General features: G+C 41.6%; 2 protein-coding genes across 14 annotated transcripts in view; one reads left to right on the top strand and one right to left on the bottom strand.

The window, feature by feature from the left end:
- The window catches only part of CLSTN1 (calsyntenin 1), a 41366-nt gene extending 28912 nt beyond the window's left edge, over window positions 1-12454 (top strand). For 3 of the 5 annotated variants that reach the window (XM_068916082.1, XM_068916081.1, XM_009671465.2), the window contains 9 exons: window positions 1490-1540; window positions 3277-3434; window positions 4114-4262; window positions 4833-5059; window positions 5476-5646; window positions 6263-6408; window positions 8016-8151; window positions 8853-9037; window positions 9723-12454. In XM_068916082.1, the coding sequence (XP_068772183.1) occupies window positions 1490-1540; window positions 3277-3434; window positions 4114-4262; window positions 4833-5059; window positions 5476-5646; window positions 6263-6408; window positions 8016-8151; window positions 8853-9037; window positions 9723-9914 (1415 nt within the window). In that variant the 3' untranslated portion in view covers window positions 9915-12454. The remainder of the gene's footprint in view (window positions 1-1489; window positions 1541-3276; window positions 3435-4113; window positions 4263-4832; window positions 5060-5475; window positions 5647-6262; window positions 6409-8015; window positions 8152-8852; window positions 9038-9722) is intronic. The other 2 variants (XM_068916085.1, XM_068916083.1) reach the window with 1 other exon arrangement.
- A 161-nt stretch (window positions 12455-12615) lies between these two features.
- PIK3CD (phosphatidylinositol-4,5-bisphosphate 3-kinase catalytic subunit delta) overlaps window positions 12616-24343 on the bottom strand; it is a 51570-nt gene continuing 39842 nt past the window's right edge. For 7 of the 9 annotated variants that reach the window (XM_068916074.1, XM_068916078.1, XM_068916073.1 and 4 more), the window contains 7 exons: window positions 24133-24242; window positions 23579-23657; window positions 22498-22665; window positions 21556-21679; window positions 19783-19928; window positions 18372-18504; window positions 12616-17809 (listed from right to left, as the gene is read on the bottom strand). In XM_068916074.1, coding sequence (XP_068772175.1) covers window positions 17672-17809; window positions 18372-18504; window positions 19783-19928; window positions 21556-21679; window positions 22498-22665; window positions 23579-23657; window positions 24133-24242 — 898 coding nt within the window. In that variant the 3' untranslated portion in view covers window positions 12616-17671. Of the gene's footprint in view, window positions 17810-18371; window positions 18505-19782; window positions 19929-21555; window positions 21680-22497; window positions 22666-23578; window positions 23658-24132; window positions 24243-24343 lie in introns of those variants that run through there. The other 2 variants (XR_011135805.1, XM_068916080.1) reach the window with 2 other exon arrangements.

Below are 24343 nucleotides of genomic sequence, written 5' to 3'. Positions count from 1 at the left end.
CATTGGCTGAAATACATCCTAGCCGGTGTAAATAGCTGATCGTTCTGGTCAGAGAAAGATCAGTGTTAAAATCACTCGTATTTTATTGTTGTTCAGAATATAGGTGATAGTTGTAGTCCGCCATAACGCATAGAAGTAGCTTGTGAAAGAATGACAAATGAAAAGCTTTGCGGTGTTTTCATCAAATTAGCAGTCTTCTATCTTAGAGTGTCCTCTTTTCTCTTTGGGATTTAAGGCTTTGAAATGGGAATGAACGTTAAATTATCAAAATATCCTCTCCCCCAAAATTACTGTTTTGTGATGAGTTTGTTGCCTTTCAGTATTAGTGTTATTTCAGTGCTAAATTCATTCTATTCCTCCTCCTTTCAGTTACTTATTTTCTCTGTAATTGATCTTTTATTCTGTATATGACTTTCAAGCTATCTATTCTAGCTCAAAAAGAAGCTATAGTGTCTGGTTTTGAAGGAAGTGCAGCGTACAGATTGTGTTACGGCTTCTGTACATGGAGTGTCCTTACAAAAGCGTATCCGTTTAGTTTACAAATTCCTGTGCTTCCTTTATCATCACGCGCAGTAATTCCTTACAGTGATGCACATCGGCACCATTGTATAATGCTTACATTTCTTCTGACGTGAATTTTCCTTTTAATAACAGCACTGAGATAGGGGTGTTAAAATTCTGGAACAACAAGAACTTTAGAGCCTAGCTTTCAAGACATTCCACCGGCAGCATAACTTTTTTTTGTTTCAGAGGATTAGAACACAGCAAAAATACATGTATGTCGAGTGAAGTTAGCGCTTGAGGCCATCGTTTTCGTCTTATCAATAATTTTAGATAAATCAGGCTGCCCTTAGTTATACGTGTAGTCCATCTCTAGGGAGGGAGAATTTTTAGGCTTTTGATTTTTTTTTTTTTTTAACTTTTTTAAAAAAGATTAAAAGCTGTTGTTTTTTTTCCCTTGAGAAGCTTCCATTTGATACGTTGACTGCTTAATGCATATGGTACTGTTAATTTGGTCAGAAATGTGTGTCAGTAATGGCACCTTTTGATCAACGTTTTAATACCTTTTCGTGATCTACTGATATAAGTCAGATCATACCTTAATTTCCACTTTAGTATTTGGAAGAGGAGATAATAAAACAGGTCAGTTCATAGATGTGCATCTCATTACTAATCCTGGTTTGTGTGAGAGTGGGTGTCCAAAAGTATTATCCAATTTGACCATTTTTACTACAGTTTGCGTATGGTGCTCTTCAGGGCAATCTTGTTGTGAATGTTATGTGTTTGTAACAATACAGTAAGTGCTTCTTCCCTGAATTGCAGCTATTAGTGCTTCAAAGAGCTCATAATCCTTGAGAAGCTGGGTGAAGACGTTTTGGGGGGAAGTATTGCTGTGTATTTTTTTTCTGTGACCTAAGAGAGACTTTGCCAAATCTTAACTACTTGGTCCCTTCCCGATTGTCCTCTTCTTTGTCTTGCTTTTCTACAGAATATACAGGAAATGAAAATGACAATGAAACTGTGCCTGAGACCTCTGCAGGTTGCTGGAGTTTTTTCCCTACCGTTTTATTTCATTTTTAAGCCAAGACATTGCTTCATCTCACACATAGCATGAAATGCAGGCATTGCATTTGGGCCATTGACCTTCACATAATCTGCTCCTAGGCTTGTTTCTTCATTGTGCTTTTATTTCCAGTGCTTCACCAGCTGATTGTTTTTTGTTGCACTCAAATGCACATCCATGTACAAATTTGCAACCATTGTGATTGCAGTGAAGTGGTGTAAAATAAGTTACTAATGCAAAATACTAGTTACAGTTTCTTTCATCTAGTTTTGTTGAAACATAAATGCACTTCATCCTATATATAGGTGTATGTGTATCCTAGAATTATTGAAGAAGGTTGTGAGGGACCTCTGGAGGTCAGGTAGTCCAGCTCCCCAAAGCAAGACCAATTTCAAATTTTGGCCAATTTGCTCATATACAACTCAGACCTTTAATTTACAGTGGATACTCACTTGATCAGAAATTGGTATAAAGTTCTAATTATAATGAATGCGTATAAAAGCTTTGGCTCCCAGGTATTCCGTGTTGGCTGATGCTGTAGAGTTTTCATTTTCCTAGACAGTTTTAGTGATGGTTCAGTGGTTTTTATGGCTTAAACTGAGACATTTTAAATTCCTGTATATTTCTAAAAGAATGTATTCAAGGTATAGATGGTTTCTGTAAATTTTAAGAATTCCTAAAACGGTCTAGCAATAATTAAGAAGAGATTCTAGGCGTATATCATGTTTCAGGCTGGCAAGGATGTAACAATCCAGGGGCTAGAAGTTGGAGCTGCACAAATCTAAATTGGAAATTGTGGAAATTGTACGATTTTTAACAGGATAATTAACTCCTGAAAACTTTTATTGAGTTATAAAGGGCATATTTCACCCCATCTTTTAAACTGGCTTAGACACCTTTCCAAAAATCTATTGACTTAAGAAGTGATGAGTTTGAAATACAAATTTCTGCATGGTGTTCTGTGGCTCACATTAATTAGCAAGGTGGACTAGGTGATCATCAGGATCCCATCATCAAAATCTAAGGAATGGTTCAGATGTGTATTGAGTTGAGATTCATCCTACCTAACTCAGAAACCAAAAAATGGACTACCTGAGTTTGAACTACTCACGTTAGTCAATTCAGAGAAGTGGATATCTTCAGAGGGGAGCAATTAACCCGTCTTATGTTAGACATCCATTTCAGGATGAGCTAAATCACCTTGTGAGGTGTATTTCTCTCCTTTGAGTCTGAAGAGAGCCTGAAATAACTTTTTTAGATTTAGGTAACGAAGATCTGGAGGACTGACACTGTCTTCTATCCTGATAGACATAGCTGATTTTGTAGAGAACTGACAAGTGGGTAGGAGGTGTAACCCTCAATATGAGGATTCAGGTTGCATAGTTCATCTCACTGGTTCCGTCTTTCAATTCTTAAGAACACCACCTCGCTGTATGGGCAAAAGAAATATTTGTTATGGAAATATTAGCCTCAGTTACACAGTTCAAGATGGCCACACCTTTGTGTTTTGAAGGCCATGTGCATGGTGAACTGTTTAATTCTTTCGGTGTGCTTGAAACGTTATCACAAGGTTAACACCCAGACTGGATAAAAACTAACTTGCATGTATATACATTGTGGTACCACAAGAGGAATTTGTTGTCTTGAAAAGAAAAAATACAAAAAGAAGTGAAGACTTATAAAAATCTTTTTCCCCTCCTCCCTTTATGAAGGTGGTGAACTCCACATGGCTCAGTTTTTCCGAGGCAATCTGGCAGGCTTGATGATTCGTTCTGGTAAACTGGAAAACAAGAAGGTGATAGATTGCCTCTATACTTGCAAAGAGGGACTGGATTTACAAATTGCTGATGGTGTTGGCAAAGGCATGAAGGTAAAACTGCGTATGAGTAAAAGAGAACATGGATACTGCTTTCCTGATAATAGACACAAGTTTGGCTGGTATAGCTAGTAGGGCTTTTCCAGATAAAATGTGTTAACCTATCGTGATATTTTATATAAAAATTCCATGAAAACTAACAAGTCTTCCTTGTACAGACCTGGTCTTAGTGGACTTTGAGGGTCAAAGTTACTGCATTCTCTTCTAAGTCTTGAGGAGGAATTTTGATATTTCAGAGCCTCCCTGTTTTACCAGCTGTACAATGTTGTCTAATAAAAGATAGTTTCTTAACAAGCAGCTTAATAGAAAGAGCTTGAGTTGCACATCTGTTTTAATAGCAAAGTTGTGTGAAGAAAGCTAAATTTTTCTTACGTATTAGCTATCTTTCTTTCATATCAGTGCAATCTGCGCATCAGCACTGTGATAAGCACCTAGATTTTTTTTTTCTTGAAGAATGAAATACTAAATATATTTGACTGGAATAAGGATGTGAGTAGGGAAGTTAAACTGTGAACGATCAGGCCAGTAAATAGCAGCCTCGTTGCTCATTACTTTTCATGCAGATGTGATTATCTTAGCACTCACCAGGCTAAGCAGTGCTGAACTTCTAGTTTTAATTAGCCAGTCATGTTACTGTTTGGATATTCTTTTTTTTTTCCCCCTGTTGTTTCAGATCCATATGAACCCTAGTCGATCAACACTGACCTTAGAGGGAGATGACATTGACAGAGTTGATAAGGCCATGCAACACATTTCCTATTTGAATTCTCGCCAATTCCCAACACCTGGGATCCGGAGACTTAAAATTACCAGCGTTGTCAAGTATGTCCTAATGCTGAAGTATATATCTCTACATGGTAATAGCGGAGTCTGGGGAAGAATACACGTGTATCTCAGTTGTGATGCACAAAAGGCTCTTACTGTATGTAACCATCGCACGTTTTATCGTGACTGATGTTTTGTAGCCCAGTGTTCTGTTTTCTTCCTGAAATGCAATGAGAAATGCCTAAGATAGGGAACGGATCATTGCAAGGCTATACTTTGAGGCCATCTCCAGTGTCACAGCCTTTATTGCAGACGTTATGTGTGGCTGTTAGTCATAGCATAGAAAATGGGGCAAAATGTTAACTGTGAGTAACAAATACTTCAAATCTTGTTCCTTTGGTGGGGAATTCTTACCTATATTTCCAGCCAGTTGAGGAATTTATCTAAGACTCTTGGGTCTCAGGCAGAGGTGTGGGTTTTTTTGTTTGTTTGCTTTTAACTTGTAAACCAATTAAATCACTTAAATATTTCATGTTTTGATTATGTAGTAGCTGCTTACTTTGTGTAATTGTGCCTCCCCTTCAAATAGCCTCTTTGACTGTGCGGAACTGCCTCTGTATCTTACAGATGTTTCAATGAGGAGGCCTGCATCTCCATTCCTTCTGTGGAGGGGTATGTAATGGTCTTGCAGCCAGAGGAACCGAAAATCAGCCTGAGTGGCATCAACCACTTTGCCCGCTCTGCTTCGGAGTTTGAGAGCTCCGAGGGCGTTTCTCTCTTCCCGGAGCTTCGCATAATAAGTACCATCACACGGGAGGTGGAGCCAGAAGGAGATGGAGATGAGGATCCTACAGGTAACATCCTTTTTCTGGGTAGGACTGTTGCCTACCCTTAACCCCATCCACAGATCACTTTGGAGGATCTTCCTTCTGCTAAGAGACATGGATTTCTCTGTTAACTTCTGTCGTCCTACTAGATTCCACATTATCTCTCTTGTGAGAAAGGGTTAGCGCTCTTCTGGGCCTACAAAAATTTTCCTGGAAACAGTAGTAAGTTTTGGCTGTTATCTTAGGGTAAATGTCCCTTGTTTGTATTTTTTTTTTTTAATCATTTTTATTTCTTGAGTACTTGGTCGCTTTACTTCAGACCCAGATCTCAGTATGTGTTCTGAGAGGAAGAGCTGTGTTTGCATGTGAAATTTTATAGTTCTGGGCTGTTGTCTAATTCACCTTTGTTTCTGCTTATCTCTGACTTTCCCTCTGCTTTTTAGTGCAAGAGTCTTTGGTATCTGAAGAGATTATGCATAACTTGGATACGTGTGAGGTGACAGTGCTAGGAGAGGAACTAAATCAGGAACAAGAAAGCCTGGAGATTGACATGACACGATTACAGCAGAAAGGCATTGAAATGAGTAGTTCCAACCTTGGCATGATCATCACAGGTAAGGGTAACGACTTCTGATCTTATCATAGGAAGGGTCTGAAACCAGTGATAATGCGAACTGCCTGCTTGATAGATGTTTTGTAACACCTTACCACAGATATTTCTTTTTTGACTAGGATTTCAGGCTCAGAGGTGTTTCCATTGTTATGTGGAAAGCTGTGATTCTAGAAAATACACTGTTCTAGAACCTCCTTTGTGTTCTCCTCTCATTGTCACCAATTGCAGGTTACGGTTGAACTGCAGAAACAAAGTACACTATGCCCGCAGAAACGACTTGGTCCTTGCGTGGATAATGCCCTGGAGCATGCATTGTTCTTTTTTATTATGCGTTTAGAATATAATTTTTGCTGCGTTATTCAAAAGAAACTCTCCCCAGATCCCTTTAAAGGCGAATTTTGACTGTGTCTAGGATTTTAACACAAAACACAGAATTTCAGCGAAGCCACGTATATGTGCACGTGTAGCTTAATGATGTTAGATTTTCAGTCAGCAGGAAAAAAAAAAAATCAGCTAAGAAAACTTGGGAAAAGAAAGACAGTAATGTTTGTAGGGTACCCAATGCCTCACTAGCCTTTTGCAAAGTAACTGTTTTACTTGTTTCTTTCCCTCTACAGGGGTTGATACTATGGCCAGTTATGAGGAGGTTTTGCATTTGATACGCTACAGGAACTGGCACACTGTTTCTCTCTTTGACAGAAAGTTCAAATTAGTCTGTTCTGAACTTAATGGGCGCTATGTCAGCAATGAATTTAAAGTGGAGGTATGTGAGCTCATCTGATTGCTCAAAGAGTTATTAGAAGCTGGTTGTCTGGATAGATAAAAGTTGTTGCTTCAACACTTTGATCAATAGTTGGTGTAGACTTTTGTCTTGTAAATATTAGTGAACTGGTGCATCTTAGCCTGTATTTTATTTTTTAATATGTTTTTAATCCCACATTTCGGTTTTAAATGAAGCTGCCTAAACAGGGATGAGACTGTTATGTTGTAGCAGAAGTGAGATGGTTAATGGGGATACGTGTGTATGGGGAAAGGCTGAATTAGAAAGGCAGCATATAAATTTAGCAAAAAATTAGAGAATGGACTACCAGGAGTGAGGCTGCACTGACCAGAAACTTGAGCAACCTTCCTGTGTGACTTTTAGGATTCTGTAAATGAACTTGCTGGACCCTTTACTATTTTGCTTATGTGATGCTTAAAACAGTGATATTAAACGCTAGGAAGAAAGATGATATAAACTTCCAGTTTACTGTGGGATGTGAGAGAGCAGACAGGCTAAAATTACATTTCATTTGCAGTAGAATACAGGATAATTATTGGTATACTTGTGTCAAAGATATGAAAGTATAGCAGGTGATAGCTTACAGGGCACTACAATTTTGGTTGCTGGAACATGAAGTTATTTATTTTGAAAGGAATTGTCATGCGTCTCCGTATCTTTTAGCTAAGAGCTTGAATTTCTGCATTTTAATGCTGATCCAAGAGGATGTCAGTAAAGTTGTTAATTGTATTTACCACCACCGTTTGGGTAGGGTGGGCTGGGATGGTTAGGGAGCCTGTTGTGCTGCAGAACGGAGGGTTTTTTTTTTTTTTGTTAAGTAACGCAATTTGTTTTCCTGAGGAAATTCTGCGCGGTTGAGTCAGGCTCTTACCAAACTATTGGAACTGCAATTGCTTTCCTTGTTCTGTACTAAACTCGCTCTCTTCCTGTTGTGCAGCTGGTCAGGTACCCTATATCACAGTGTTCCACCACAGCAGGGGTATATTTAGCTCTGCTTGTTTGGCAAGGAAACATGAGATGTGCTGTGTGAATGATGGGCTTGCAGATGTGCCTAAAAGCCTGCATGTGCTAATGCATGGCTTAAACTTTATTTTAAAAGTACGTCTATATAGTTTTTTTCCTCAGTCTCTTAGCCCTCTGTCTTTAACTTGGATTTTCTCACTGTTATTAGCTGAAGATATACGGCAGACTAATAAAAGATGGAAATGAAGAAAGTGTAATTAATATGGCATATATCTTTGTGTGTATTGCTATTGCAGAATCAAAATGGCTTGATACCAAATTTGATAATGAACTGGCTTTATCCATTTGGTTCTGAAATGTCAGTGTTAGCACACAGACTTGCCAGACTAACTAAAGCAGGTTTAAGGAGTGCAGTTAACTGCAGTAGTAAAGGGTTATGTGACAAGAAGCTACAGCATATGAGGAAGCTGGGATGATTGTTGAAATCAGGAATTAGGGCCCCTGAGACAAACCGTCGCTATTTTGAGCGAGAATTGGATGCTTCCTCTGGGAAATAGACCCTCTCTGTCTCTTCAGAGGTAAACTGGTGTATTTCTGGAGTTGAACGTTTTCCTTTTGTTTCTTAGGTGAATGTTATCCACACAGCTAACCCAGTCGAACATGCTAATCACATAGCTGCACAACCACAGTTTGTTCATCCAGTGCATCATACGTTTGTCGATCTCTCTGGTCACAACTTAGCTAACCCTCATCCGTTTTCAGGTAAGGACTCCCAGTCACTAAAGTTTAGCTGTTTTTTGCTTGGGTTAAATTGTGACAGAGGCTTCTTTCTGCAGAGGTTTTTTTTTTTTTTTTCCCCAGAGGTTAAAGCTGTGTGTTAGACTAGTTTAAGCAGGTGCTCAGCCCCATTCTGCTGTTGCCCGAACAGCGAGGAGCAGATTACTATGAAATATCTTCTCCAGCCAACAGGAAAGATCTCTATTGCTGTGTGTACATTAGATAATGCAAGCTATACTGCTCTCAGAGGGAACTCGGAGACCTAGATAAAGGACTGTCAAGAACTGAGACAGTATTTTTTGTGAATGGCATGAAGCAAGAACCCGCAGTGTTATTCCCTTTGCGAATTGTGGTATCTGCCCTTTCTATTTTAAGGATACAAATTGGGCACGAGTGTAGGATGTGAGGAAAAAAATAGGCATTTTAGATAGAAGCCTACGTAGTAGAACCTGCTTTCAATGTGGTGTGAAGTCTTTCAGATTGATTCTGTATAGGAACTAAATTTTAGTTTTTGTTCTCCCCGCTGACTTGTTCAGTGACCTTATACGTTCCGCCTCTGTTTACCCACCTGTAGCGTTTATGTAATGCTTTTTCCCTCTTGCTGGTAGTGAGGGTAAGTTATTAGACTCATGTAAGAGTTATTTAGCAGTATAATCGAAGAAGTTCCTTTTATTTTCTTCTTGCAGTTGTTCCAAGTACAGCCACTGTTGTGATTGTGGTTTGTGTCAGTTTCCTGGTTTTTATGATTATTCTGGGAGTGTTCCGAATCCGAGCCGCACATCAGAGAACAATGCGTGACCAAGATACTGGGAAGGAAAATGAGATGGACTGGGATGACTCTGCCTTGACCATCACTGTGAACCCTATGGAGGTAAGGCTGGTGTCCCAGCACTTCAACAAATGCCCTCTTCCAGCTGTAAGCGGCTATGGCCGTCGGAGACGAATATACCTGGAGAGGGGAGGGGAGTGAAAACAACCACAGAATACAGAGTACAGACATTAACACTGTGAGTTTTTAAAGAATACCCCAAAGTGACAAATCCCAAGAGTAGTTATGTTTGGGATCTTGGCATGGGTTGTAGCTTGGGAACGCATAATTGGTCAAGAAGCACTTGAATCTAATGTCAGGCTTTACAGGTCAGTGTCTAACGCTAGTGTTTAGCATGTTGAATGGTACCTTAACCACAATCAGCTTTTTTTCCAAAGTTAGAAAAAATTATTTTTCAAACACTGTTTTATGATGCTTCCTTCTGCTATGATTGACGTACAGATTTTTGGAAAATTAGGCACTAGTAAGATATGAAACCTTAATGCTCTGTGTGTGTTCTCACATGTCATTTGTTTAGATCGACAGGATTGGTAGTAATGTTGCAAAACTAGAGAATTATTTTAGAGAGAGCCTGTTCACTTTTTCTAGCTGCCTAATTAGCACTGGGCATCGAGAAACAGTAAGGAATCTAATAGCTCTTTCTCAGTATAGTACCTTGTGTCCAAATTCAAAAGAAAAAAGGAGTTTAGGCCAGTATGATATCGACGACTATGTTCTGTCTTGACAGACCTATGAGGATCAACACAGCAGTGAAGAGGAGGAGGAAGAGGAAGAAGAAAGTGAAGATGGAGAAGAAGATGATATCACTAGTGCGGAGTCGGAAAGCAGTGAGGAAGAGGAAGGAGAGCAGGAGGAGGACCAACAGAATGTCAATAGACAGCAACAGCTGGAATGGGATGACTCTACCCTCAGTTATTGATTCTAGCTGTTCCCTTTGTCTTTATGTTTCTGCTCTAGAAGACTCCACTGTTATCCACTCCATTGTTCCTAAGGATTCATGGTGTACAAAAAAAAAAAAGGAAAAAAAAAGTCATTCTGGCCAGTAGATTCAACCAACACACATCCCAGTGTTTGTGTTGTATTGGCTAGTTCCTGATGCTGTTTCTAGAATTGTAGTTAGCACCTCTTTTCCTTCAGCCATGCCTCAGTGACTGGATTTTTTTACACTATGTGAGGAACCACCTTGCACTTTTTTCTTCGTGTCATCTCAGCTAAGTGACTCTACAGATCTGTAGCCATTGCACATGAATTTCTGAACTGTCTTTTTTTGCTCAGTGAAACAACTTTGGCTTTGTTCCTTTTACTTTTTCTGAAAGATGCAAAGATTGCTTGTGGACAAAGGGTAAAGTTGTTCATTTCAGCCTGTTGATTTTTTTTTTATTATTGTTTTTTTCCCAAATTAGTGCATGTGTAAAGTGGCAGAATGAGGTTAATATGTAGAAGATTAACAGACTTTTTAATATTTTGTAAATATATTGGAATTATGTAATTATGTCATTTGTGGTAGTGAAAACAGGGATTGGGGGTTTAAAACATGCTAAAGTAAAAAAAAAAAAATCATGAAGCATGAAATAATACAAGTCTCTCTCATAACTACTGCAGCAGGAGCACGGGCACAGCTATCTAGTGTAGATGTTTCAATAATAGTGTCATTGGCCTTGACTGCCATGTTCACCCATGCCCTGCTCTGGTTCTTTTTTTTTCTTCTTCCTCTCCTTTATTTTTGCAGAGGGAACAGACAAGCTTGTGAGAAACTGTAAAGGCTTTTAGGAATCTCTGCAGAGGTTCAACTGCCCTGCCTAATACAGTTTGTTTTGCTTTCTTGGGGTTTTGTTTTCCGGTTAAATTTTGGTATAAGGACTTTTAAGTTATTGGGAGAAAAACACTACTTGGATGCTGGGCAAATGAGTCTGCTGTTGCTGTGGGGTGTTGCCACAGCTCCTATTAATTACAGTGAGGCTGCCTGTGGTACAGAGATGGGCTGTTCATGTTGCTGGCAGGGTGGATTAGTCAGTTGATTGTTACATTGGTAACTGAAGCTGGAAAGCCTGAGACCTGTGTACCTGCGCACCTTGGCTACCAGTCTACATAGAAAGGTAGTTTTATTTTATTGGCGTTTTGATTTTTCAAAATTGGGAGTGGGAGGGCTAGGGACATAGCTTACATCATTCCTATTGAACACACTCCTGCTCATTCCCTGTAGCTCCTTGTGCAGTAACTAGGACTGTTGGTGTAGTAAGCCTTTGTTTACACTTAGTACTTATTGTGTTTTCCTGCTGGTAAACTATCCAACCAGAAAACTTTGGGATGCCTGTTAATATTATTCCAAGTTACAGGCAATTGTAGTTGTTGCTGATCAAAGTTCTAACTTGGACTTGCAAAGGACTTTTTTTTTTTTTTTTTTTTTTTTTTTTTTAAAGAAATGGCTAAATGGCTGAAAGGTACGAAAAGTAATATGTGACACCCCCATTCCCCCCCACCCCCACCCCCACCCCGGTGGAGAGGGCTAGATTTTTATTTTTATTTTTATTTTTTGGCAAGGCAGGTCTCGTTCATTAATCTTTATTTGGTCTTGTGCAGCGCCTTGAGTTATGACTATCTGCTTTTTTTTTTTTTTTTTTTTTTTTTTAAACATTCAGCAATGGATTAAAGAGTAACTTGTTTTGCTTGCAACAGGAAACTAGGACTCATTCACGCCTCAGCACGGTAAGCAAAAGTTCCAGTTTTTGCTCTTGTATGTAGTCTGCTGATGTTCTAGGTGCCCAGGACACAGCTCATAGCTAGTTAATGGCTGACAGTACACATCATGGGGAATATTGCACTGGGTAAACCTGCTGAAGGAGCAACAAGCAAGCCGACTGGTGAGGCAAGAGGGCCGTAATTCAAAGAGGTAGAAGGTGAACTCGATCCAAGTGTTTCTAAAGTTTTTAATTTGATTTTTTTCACAGCAGACCTATTCTTACCTAGTGCACATCTTGACTCCTGATGTGCGTAATGGGAGCGAGTGGTGGGCTTTATCTGGGGTAAAACTTGACTCTGTGGAGTGCCTTTTACTATAATAGATGGATCTGGAAGCAGGGGAGAGAACCCACACAATTATCTTAATCTTTTTGGTTTGTTTTTGTTTTTTAATGTAAAATTTTAGATTTCTAAAATGGGGAAATGGTTTTGACTACTTCCGTGGTAACATAACTGCTAGTTTTAAGTAAACTGGGGAACTTTTAACTTATGTCTGACAATTGTCCTGTGTTAATGTGTAGAAGACTTATCCTTCCATATACTGTCGCTGTAGCTGCTGTATTTTAGACAAAAACTGATCATGACTTAATGGTAATACTGAAAGGTTGTAAATGTCCTGATGCAGTTTGTAGCCACTGTGGGTATAACTTTTCAGATGTGTATATTGGTAACAGGTCAGTTTGGAAAGGCTATAAGCTACAATAAATTTCTGGTTCTAAAGGGTGTTTGCATTTATTTCGCACTGAGTGGGACAGAGGTGAAGCACGTTGCACCTGCTGCGTGTAGGTTTGTCTCTGTTGGTGGCACTGGTAGAATATTGTTTTGGTCTCGGGGCGGGGGGGGTGGTTTTGTTTACTAGAAAGACTTTGCCAGCATGTATGTATAATTTATCAATCGTTTTTATTTTTAGACTTACAAAACACGTACTTCAAGCAACTGAAAAGTTAAAACATGTAAACATTCTCTTCATACAGAACCATGGCCTGACTTAAAAAAATACTTATTTTTTTCCAAAGGCAACAGAATAAGCACAATCAATTTGTACAGAGTTAAAAAAAACACCAAAAAAGTCTCTAAATAAATAGAAATTGTAAAGCATATCACTTTGAGCATATTTATAACATCAGAGGGAAAGTACTTATTTACAGTGAAATCTAATTTTTTTTGACGTATTTAAGTTTCTATCAATCATCTTCAGTACAATTGACCTTGCTGGAGACTGTCAGCTGAGCTAATGCTTTGTAATTTTGTTGAGAAAGGATCTTTGCTGACCTGAAACACCCTTCTGACTTGCAGTCAAGATAGAGTTGCTACGGCAATGGCATACAAGGGAAGAAGTCCACTCGATGACTCGCTGATGTTTTTACTTTTTGTAGGTAAGTCAGTGTTCCAGAAATAAGTAACCCTTCGGTAAGCTGTGCTGGATTGAGGAACACCTTTGGCAGTGCTCGAGTCGTGTAGTTTAGGGTGATACAACTTTTGCTTATTGCACTTCCAAAACTGAAGGACAGATGACATGAGCCAGTGCTGCTTTGTACTTCTGTAAAACTGTACTAGGGCCTGAGTTGCTGGCAACACTACAGAACAACAGCTGACGGTATGAACTGCTGTGAGCCTGCAAGGCGAGTGACGAAGGCGACTCTCAGGTAAGAGTGCCCGCGCTCTCCGCTACGCAGGCAGGACCCTGGCTTTTCAGTTTGTGGTGGAGCAAGAGAATTGCGTTTATGGGTATAGCTTTGTAGTATATGTCTTCCCGCCCATGAAAAACGTACAAACCACTGATTAGCGTGTTGGGGTTTGAGTGCCTCTCAACTTGCATACGGTCCTTTTCTGCTCCATGAAACAATTGCATAAGGCAGGAAATAGCAATATTTATCATTCTCTAAAACAGAGAAAAGTTAGGCGGTCATCAGCAACTCTACAAGTAAGTAAAGTCAAATCAGGGTGTACCAAACCCAAAAGAAGCAGCGCAAAGAGGCCATAAACGTCTGCTTCTCCCTACTGAGGGAGCAGTTATATAAATGGGTGCGGTCCTGTTTCCTCATTGTCCGTTTAGCATGTAAAGAGACTTAAATCACTGCATTATTTTCTTCTAAAATCAAAGCAACTGTAAAAAAAACCGAGTGTTCAGCCTCTTTTTCCATTTTTGTATTTCCTATTTAGAATCTCAGCAGGATCCCTGCCCACCTTGCTGTACTCTATGATGGTGGCAACTTTTCTACGTAGTCCATTAAGCTGGAGTGCCGAACATTTGGTTTCTACCAATCTAGCCCTTAAAAAAAAACCCCAAAGGATTAGAAAAGACTGCATCAACTGCAGTCTTAGCGGACAGTGGTGGGCCCTTGTACAAACATCCCTGTAGAGGGTCGCAGTTTTAATGCACAAACAAGGTGCTGAGCAGAAACTGTATGCGTTAATCCTGCAGGTTAAACAGGAAGCAGCATCAGATGGTGTGCAGCGATGTCTCGCTGTGAAGGAAGAGGCTTGCTGTGAGTTGCTGACACATGGTAACTTGTTACCCCATGGAAACCATTCCATTTGTCCAAGTCATTACGGTACTGATTTTTTTTTTTTTTTAAATGAATGTAACAAGATAGAAGCAGCCTACTATTTTAAATTGTGCCACCTGGAAGCCCTTCTATCCTGTGAAGCATGAAGCTATGTAATTGGCATGTTAAAGTTATCCCTCTAATACTAAAAAAATTAGCTAAAAACATGTCCACTGGTTTATTTTCATAATTTGCTGACCAGCTCAGTTTCATAATTGACAAATATGGATTTGCTGCTTTTTAAGATTAAATTTGAAAACTGAGGCCACTAACTGCTGTTCAGTTCAAGAAAACTGAGTAATAGTCTAGCCTTGGAGAAACCACATCAGTGAAAGTGATTTAGAGTATATTGCAGAAAGCTCATCTTTCACAGGGGATAAGGTTCGAAGACTATAGGAAGTTTTTTGTTTTTTTTTTTTATCCTATTCTCATCTCTAGAAGCAGCAGCAGTTCTAAAGCGCTGGCTCCAGTCAAGATGATGATTGCAGTCTGATTGTACTCACTTAGCCAGTTGTTTTCCCAGCGTTTTAGTCAAATCCACAGTTATGGGAAGACATGCAGCTAGGCTTTCAGGTCTAGCTAGCTAGCTACGGTCTGTAAAACAGAAAGTACATGAAAAACAACTGCTTCTTTAGCTGCAAGCAGGCTTTCACTATTATTTAATCATTGAATGATATGCTGAAGACCCATTACAGAAGGATGTGTTATAAGTTGGGCCAGTTAAAAGGGCACAAGCCAGTCTATCTTAAAATGTACTGGCCACATCTCAGTCACATACAGTGGCATTTGAAAGGTATTAAAAAAAAAAGAGGAGAGCTCTGAGGATTATGTAAAATTCAAATGAGTGCTTTTATGTAACTGCTTCTTCCAGGATCAAGTGCTCTATAAGAGGCAATCTGGTTTATACTAATATATACAAAACAGTATGGGTTTTATTAGCATACTAGAATAGACTTCATAGCATAACATCTTTTATGAAAAGAAACAGTAAGTAAGTACGTACTTTAAATCAGAATTGAAACTAGATACACCAGAACACTAAGCCATAATCTACTAGCATGTTTGTATGTAAAGACAGTGAGGGAAAGGTTTATTAAAGGTGTATTATATTTCCATTTACTGACCAAAATTAATATTATCTACTGTTCCTTTCTACTCTGGGATGGAAGTTAATTTTTTTTTTTAAGGCAGTGTTAAAATAGCCAAGCAGTTGATGGAAAAAAATTATATTCTAACTTGTCCTCTCAAAAAAAAAAAAAACCAGATGGACTCATACAGCAATATAGGGCAGTCATCTTGTGTCCCCCTCCCCCCCCCCCCAAAAGTACAGGGGTACCTGATTCAAAGTATTACAAAGACCTGAAAACCAGGAACGAGTTGCACTTAAGTGCTGAATGCAAAAACACTATCAAACTTTTCCCATGACAGGGAAGCGTTATTAGGCATAAACTCAGTTATCAATTCAGTCTCTGTCCTAAACCTGCATTTCTGTGGGTATTTTGCACAAAAATAATTCAAGCCAGGTACGAAAGCTACAAGTTAATCACGACAGTAGTCTGTCATTTGCTACTGCACACATCTCATCAGCTGAGAATGAGGATGTGGGAGGCCTGTCTTTCTTTTTCCCCACATATTCTGCGAGTTAAAAAAAAAAAAAAAAAAAAAAAGGGTTGCTCGACCTAGTTAAGGACAAATCAAAGGCACAGGGAGGCCTTAGCCCTTTAGGGCAGCCTTGCAAAAAAGGCCTGAAGCTGAACGTTGGACTCCGCCATTCCTGAAAAGGCAGGAACGATAGCACCTCCATTGGAACCTCGTGTGGTAGAGAACATGGGAAAATGGAAGGGAACCGCTAAAGGAAGCGGGTACTAACCAGACTACTCTACTTATCTTCCAGCATGACCCATAGGCTGCAGCCTGCTTGATGCCCCTCACTATGCTCACGTGAGGCACTGAGCGGTAGCAGTGGCTCCTGTCCATCTGTCCCTGTGCAACACCAGTGCTCAGAACTGCCCACCAGGTGAGGACACTAGCGGGAGACAAGAATATGACACAGGAGTAGAAATACGTGATTAACTACAGCACATTGTGGGGAGGGCGAGGGGAGAGATTCCGCTTGGGAAGGAAAAGTCCAGATGCAGCTGCAAGCACCGATAACTGCAGCTTGCTCTTTGGCTTAACCCTCCCCCCCACCAACCTGCCATGCAATCTGTCTCTGCACCCCAGCTCAGAGAAGGAAGAGCGTGGCAAGGAGCAGGGAATATCCTTGTAAAAGGATGAGAGTAGAGATGCAACTTAACTTACTTAATAATTAAGTCTAATTGCCTGATAGGCAGAGATTTTTTTCAGGGTCAAACCCATGCATCTGGCACACCTCTAGCCTAACACAGGAAGCAAGTTGGCCACAGAATGGCACCATCTATCCCAGCTGACACTGGAACTGCAGTATTGTGGCCTAGTGATTATGCAGGTGTAGGTCAGGGCCCTGCACGCATGTTTTTTGCAGGGAAACGGGGTGTTAGAGCGCTAATGCAGCCAGCAGGACGTACATGTAGCAACCAGTGCTACATAGGAGTTTTGAAAATGCAAGCCTGTTATTCACAGGCTGAAGAATAAAACACATGCAGAAACCCAGGAGGTGCTTGAGGCCGAAATAAAGCTGGCTTAGGAAAGGAAACAAAAATACTTAATCCGCTGGCCAACCAGAACCTGTTCTGCTGGCTTCAGTTTTGACAGCAATAGCTGGGTTCCAGGTCACTTTAAGAACGCTTCAGCCTCTCCAGCAGAGCGACAGTATGGATATTTTTCCCTGTCACAATACAGAGTAAAATAATTTGTCCAAGTCTGTTTCAGTGGTGATAGTGCTATACTCTGAAACAGGGCAGACGGCGCGATCTCATGGCGAGCTAATGCCTCTGAGCTGCAAGGGTGCGTACCTAGAGCAAGGGCTACTGTGCAAGAGCTGCAGAAGCACATTCTCAGTGTTCAGCTAACTTTTCAAGAAAATAGAAATAGACATATTAACACACTCAGCCATTTTAAAGGATAGTACAACTGTCTAAACTCTTCCATTAAAGGATGTATTTGACGTTTAACAAGTTCTTAAGGATATAGTACATCTACCTACCTTTCTTTGTATGCAGTAATTTTATTGCCTTATGTCTCCCCCTTCTCCCCCAAAGCTGTAGAGCAGACATGATTATGCCGCTGACGACAGTCCAGCAATTTTCAGTCATGCAGAAATGGCTGATAAACTTTAGGTATGCAGGTGGTGAGGGATCTTTAACATGGCAACGGTCATCAGTCTTTGGAAAGCTGTCTACAATTTCTGGACTCAGTGCAAGTGGTATTACATTCTCTTGGAGCAGGTGCACAGGCTGACTCGGTTGCTCTACTGCCTGTTATCTTTGGATACGTTGTGTGCTAGCCAGTTCACTTTGGTTTTCCAGCTCTCTCGAAGGGCTTCGTTAAACTTTAGTCTGAAGTGCTTCAGTGCCTCCTCATCCGTTTTGGCTAGAGCTAGGGAATCCTGAAGGAAAGAATCAGAAATCAGTGCTGCCTCACTGAAAGTGCAACTAAACAGTTAACTGCTCAACCACTAAAATATTTACTTGCTAAGAAATTGCTCTATTGGAAGGGACGCCGAGTAGAAGACCAGTAGCCATGAATTGTTTTAAATAGTCACAGAATTTTTTTCATTCAGATAAACGCGTCCTACTCTGAAGTTGGGAGCATGGAAAAGAGTCTTGTACAAAGCTACTGTCTTTGAACTGGAAAGCTGGGCTCTTACAATTTAAAAGGCAAGCTGGGAATGAGGCAACAGGAAATGATACTCAGCCAAAGAGCGGCTCTGTCTCCTTCCTTGCAAGCTGGTTCTGTGAGGTACCTATAGCCTTTGTGCTCAAGAACCTCCTGAAGTTATTCCCTGAGCACCAGGCAGGTGGCTCTGGCATTTCTGACATCCTGCACATGGGTGATGGCCATCTGCTCCTGGTTTTTGCAGTTCATTTGCTTTAAAGAATACATTCCACTCATCAAGGTATAAGATCAGGTATTAAGTTTTAACCCTGTCCATGCTCTACTTCCCTTACCTTTAGATACTGAATGTCTTTAGAGCAGCTGAGCTCTGGCAGGCCAGCAGCTTTCATCAGTGCAAACAAGTGCAGGAAGAGAAGACCGTGGCGCCGCAGAATCATATAGGCTTTTTCACAGTAACCCCTGAATCTGTTCAGAAAGGAAGATGAGGCAAAGAAACAGAGACTGCAAGCTGTACAATTTTGTACAGCAGGACTAGGTACTAGTCGGAAGCATGCTACCTGTGTTGATGGCACCTTCTCTAACAGGTAAAATAATAATTTGTTTACCCTCCCTCATGTGTCGTCTGTATTCAAATAGACTCGCTAATGTTTCCGAGTTACTCAGTTACACAGTTTAGCAAGAGCAAGTTACTCAGTGATACAGTTTAGTAAGAACTGCAAACATCTGACTGTACGGGATTAGCTAGGTCAGTCATGCATCTGCACAGCCACAAACTCGAGTGAGTCTAGTTCTGAGCACATGCACAAAGGACCACAGGCTACAGCATTCACAGATTCAAGGGCTGCAGTCTCTCTCTTGTAGGCATTCTGCTGCACAGTGAGGTTCCTCAGTTCCAAGGTAAGCAACAGGACTCCTCATATTGCCACATGATGAAGAGATTTGGGGAAAAAGAGCCAGTTCAAGAGAGCCGTCTAATCTAGGCAAATGAGAAGGGGTCATGCTTGAGCCTACGTGTGCTCTACCTGTGTAGATTTACCTCTATCACAGTTAGATTCTTTGGGGGGGGGGGGAGGGGGGGGCAGTAGGGACGCTACCACATTAAACCCACTGGCCGAAGCCCTCACTGAAGTGATGGAATACTTGCTTTCAGCCCTTGCTGTGTTTTGGAGCAAGGCCGTGAGCCCTTATCCCTCACCGGACCAGAGACGGTCTCAGATGGTAAAGACTGGAGATGATGATGCGTTGGGTCTGGGAGGTGTCCGTTCTATTATGCTCATCTCCGCTGTCTTTGATACAAAGCCCCACTCAATGGATGTGCTCTAGGAACTGCTGTCAGACCAGGCCTACAGGCAGATAGGAAGCTACAGAGAGCTGAGCCGAGTCGCTCAGTGATACAGGTTACCAGTTACTTATCCCATAAGAATGGGACTCTAGAGCTCAGTAAGTATCTCTTACTAAGGATCTCTTCTGTACCCCAGCTACTCAGCATCAAAAGGCAAAGAGCTGCAATGGTAACAAGACTACCAAGGAACTTGGTATCACAAGCGAGAATACCACATCCTGAATGCTTCAGACTTGAGCAATTACATTCTCTGTTCTCTCTTTTATACTGCCTTCTGCGCTCCAGAACTGTTATCCTGTTCTGCAGGCAGCTATAGGCTACATGTCACTTGGTGGAAGTAACTAACTACTGAAAATTCAGAACTTGAAAAGCTTAAGTCAAATTTAACTGCTAACACTTACCTTTCAAATTTCTCATTGTTGTTAGTTTTCCCTTGCTGGATGACATGCACAAAGTCATAGGTTAAGATGAAAGGAACTCGTTCTCTGTTAATACCAAATTTGGTCTTGAAGTTCCCCAAAAAGTGACCAAAATCAATATGGAAGAGCTGGAAATAAGGAAGCAACAACTGTTAGCAGAATAGTACCACTTGTAGCTGATCAGCGCTGATTTCTTTTCAGAGCTGCTGTATTCAAAAAGACAACGAACCATGGGATTTTGGGAGGAGAGAACTGATCTTTCCTATGTCACTCCTTTGGGGCAAGGGGCAACGTTTACTCGCTAAGACACTGACAGTCCTCCGTAGTGTAATTTGGGTGTTAGCTAGGACAGAAAAGGAGCTTACCTCTTCAGTACTTGATACAGCTGAAGAAATTTCTGTGTTTTTTTCTAAAGCCTTAGTATATCACCAGTAGAATCAGAAAGAACTGAAATGGACTGGTGTCCTCCTCTACCAGTGCAGTTTGCAGTCCCAGACCGTGTGGAAATAAGACGTCCTGTTTTGAAGTTGTTACAAAATACCACTTGCTCAGGTAAGGCTTTCTTTTTTGTGAGCAAGCAGAGCGAAGCTGTCTCATCACTACTGCAGTGATGGGGAGAAGGATCATGTAACGACTGTTGTACGCTCTGACAATTTTGCAGAGCTGCTCTAAACCCTAGAGTATAAACAAAACCAGTGCTGTATACTGCACGGCATCAGCTCCCCCAAGTGGACAAATTACTGAGCGGCCCCTGCTCAGCAGAAGCAGCTTGGTAGGCTCCCTGCCCACCATTTCATTTCTATCATGAGAACAGGCAACTCTAGATGAGGGCTGCTGCTCAACACACGCTTCTGCGACTGACTACACGCGTTAGGGGAGGAAGACGTAGAAGAGCGGGATGCTACACAGAAACAGTGCAGGCAGCTGCCCATATCTGAGCGAGATGATTGTCAAAACAGCAGCAGCCAGTTTCTAATTTACAAGTATGAACTGGCTGATCTAGAGACCTCTTGGACCTGAAGGAGACTTGCACCTTGCACAGTCTAATACAGAGTTGTTTTAGGCTTTGCAGAATTCACAACAAGAAACGTACCTTACCTTTCCTCCTTTACCAGAATTTTACTGACATAGCTTAGAAACGTTTAGTACATGTCCTGTTAGCAAAAGGACTTTCCTTTTCCTACTTTTGCCTTCTGTCTTTCACACAGCATAAGAGAAGATATAAACTCTAGCAGCTGTTCTTGGGGAATAAAGAAGTAAAGGAATAAATACAGGTATCAATGTAAGATTAACACCATGCTGATCACTTGCAGTCATTTAAAAGCCATATACTTTTTCTAGGAGGAAGACTAAAAATTTCAGCTTGGGATCTCAGCTGAAATACGAGTTTCATTTATTTGCTAGCTAAAGCCAAGTAAGTCTTCAAACTGGTAAGTGCAGCACTTGAGTTTGCATCTGCTTGAGTCTGCAGTTTTAGGTCTGAGAGGAATGAATTGCTCCACTGAAATTTCAAAGTGGGTATTAACAGCAGAGTTAAGATTGGCAGTATTGGCAGCTGAAGGTAGCGGCGCTTACAGACGAAGCATATTCAAATCATAAAACTTCATATAACCTCTCACTGACAAAAGCTATTGAGAACGTCTGTCCGGCCTGCCTCTTGGCTGGAAGGTAAGAGGTACGTTCCTTAGCAGGAGGGCTGCAGTGGCATTCATGCCCCACTTCCGATACTTCAAGAGCAGCAGTGGATCCCCGTACCTGGCCAGTTTCCCGGATCATGATGTTGTCGCTGTGCCGGTCCCCTATCCCCAGTACGTATGTTGCCACGCAGTACCCAGCGCAGGAAAGAGTGAACTCCTCTATAGCTTGTTCTAATGCTTCACTAAAGAGGGAAAGAAAAAAGAGAGTGAGGGGGGATTTTACTTTGAGCACCAATACTTCACTGCTGGGAAGGTTCTTCTTGTCCGTACAGCCTCCCCCATGCAGACCTGCAGGAGCTGGTCAGAGAATTACATGTCTGAATTTACTTTCTGTATTGTCTCCAGACTGACTATGAGAACTAGCTACAGTAACAACTGTCCATAATCAGAGCGGCCTGGATGAGGCTCTGTCCGCAGTCCCAACTAAAATGGTTGGTGTCAACTGAGAAATAAGTTTTCCCAGATCCAAAGACCAAGTGGGTTGCTAGAATGATTGCTGTTGGGCCCCTCCAAGTTTGAGCTGGGTAGGACTGATGCATTGCTGCTGCCTGTTGTTGTACCTAGTAAAACCCCCAAGCTGCAGAGCTGCTGTGCTGCTTTATTCTTTCACCCCACATTACTCCTCCCGCCCCATTTCCAGCTGCCACAGCACCGAATGCTTAATTCTGGAGAAAGCAACAGGACTGAAGCGAAGGCCAAGGGTTGGATGCAGCCTGCGGACAGTGCTACCTTAAGCTGTCAAAGGTCAAGAAAGTTTGCAAACAGTACCCCAGAGGCCTCAGTTTCTCCTCAAGACCCATACAAATCCACAAGATGCCTTCCAGTTTGTCAGGCCGGAAGAGGAGGAGAGGCAATCAAATAATGCTGCTATATTTGTTCAGATAGTGCTGGAGAGCTTGGAAATACGCATAACACGGGAAAAATGAAGCAGAACAGGAGAAATAGCTCCAGCCAGAAGGAAGCAGTAAAACAGCACGGAGTAAAAGGTAAGCTCACCTACCCTGGGTTCTTGGATTTTAGCCAGTTCAACAGTGCATCTTTGTTGAAGGCCGCAGTAGCCACCATGTTGCTCTTGTTCAGCTGGATGTTGGCAATGGTATCTGAATGCATGACTACTTCTATCAGTCCAGTCTTGTCGCCTGTGGAGAGGCAGCCATAAGGGGTCATCCTGCAGAGATGAAAAAACCCTTCCACTGAAATCTTGCCCACAATGGGGTTGTCTTGACTTTTAAGATTTCCCTTGTCTGCCACATCAAGGACAAATCGCTAGGGAAAAGTCCAGGAGGCCTTTGTGCCTGTTCACGTTTGGAGTCGAAGAAAACACTGCAGTTTTTCCAGAGTTCTTAGCCGGCCGAAGATCTATATTGCTGAGGGCCCAGGTACTTTCAGCTCCCAGTGCTTAAACGGTGCTAAGGGAAGCTTGCACTTAGGGCAGCGCACAGAGGACAGAGACTCTTCCAGCTGAAGGCTTAGCTAAGCCAGCTGCCAAACACTGCGTTGTTCTTCCCAGATAGCTCTGAGAGCGCCTGGAAGGCTGGTCCCTATTGGTGTGGGGCCTCACTGACACTTTATAGGAAATTGGTAAAAGAGCCTGATTTAAGCCCAGTAGTACTTAATATCCTTATTTAATAGTTGTGCAGCTCTCTCTCTAGCACCAGCCCTGAACTTCAAGCGCAGTAACACCAGGCATCACTAACTCCTGCTTGCTCAGTCTCTGCTGCTGGACTGACGCAGTGTTACAGCTTTGTTCCCCCACGTTCATCCTTCCCCAGGCAGCTGCAGGGATGAGAATAAACTGTCTTTGCATCCCCTCTCTTTCACAGTGCGTTCAGTTGGGAGTCTCTGACATCCTAACTCTTTCTTGCGTTCAGTTGGGAGTCTCTGACATCCTAACTCTTTCTCCCTCCTTTCATTGCATTTCTGTCTTTCAATATCATAAAACGTGACTAGCTGCTCACAGTACTAGACACATTCGGTTGGTGTGGGTCTCCTCCTATCAGGTACAAAAAAAGCTTGCAGGCAAAACGGTCCCAGCACGCGATCTATCATTACAGCAGGACAACTGCATGCTCGTGACTCACCTCAGGTCCAGGCCCTCCTGCTTCCACAGGATGTCCATCAGCTGTATCATCTGCAGAGTCAGCATGTCCTGACGAAGATCTGTACACCATTGCAAAGGAAGAATGGGTTGTAAGTGCCTCACATTCTCCCCTCCTCTCGTTTTCCTACGAGGACAGCTCGTCGTGCCCAGGAAGTTGGCTGCTGGAAGAGGCCTTGGCCACGATTGTCTCTTGCTATGCCTAGCTAATCAAGAGCATCAGCACAGAGCAATGGTTTTTTCCTAGGGCAGTAACAGTGTAAAGCTGCCATGCTAGATACCTTAACTGAGACATTATTATACTCTTGGGTGTATATGTTACTTCACTTTGCCAAAGGCTCTGTTTCCATAGCAGTCAACGTATAGAGAGTTTATTGTATCTCCCGAGTACTGTCAAAAAAACAACCAACCAACCTCAGACACCCTGACAGTCTTTATGTACTTAACATCTTAACAGTCCGCATTTAGGCCCATTCACCACAAAAAATATGGAAACTATGATACCTCTGATTGATAACATTTCTATCGGAGACTTACCATCTCCATTTTTAAATATGATACCCACTCCACCTCCACCAGTCTCTTCGTTATTAAACACAATCCATAGAGGTTTCATCTTTGAGTCCATAAAAGTGCACTGCTCCACACTAGAAAAAACGAAAACAGTACCATCAGAGTCTCCACCTACTAAAAAAAACGGCCAGGGAATGTGCAAATCAACAGCATCCACAAATGCTGATGGACAGGT

This window comes from Struthio camelus, chromosome 21, assembly GCF_040807025.1.
Source record: "Struthio camelus isolate bStrCam1 chromosome 21, bStrCam1.hap1, whole genome shotgun sequence".
Taxonomy (NCBI): domain Eukaryota; kingdom Metazoa; phylum Chordata; class Aves; order Struthioniformes; family Struthionidae; genus Struthio; species Struthio camelus.
Note: the sequence above shows the minus strand (reverse complement) of the source record. Positions and strands in the feature narration are given on the sequence as shown.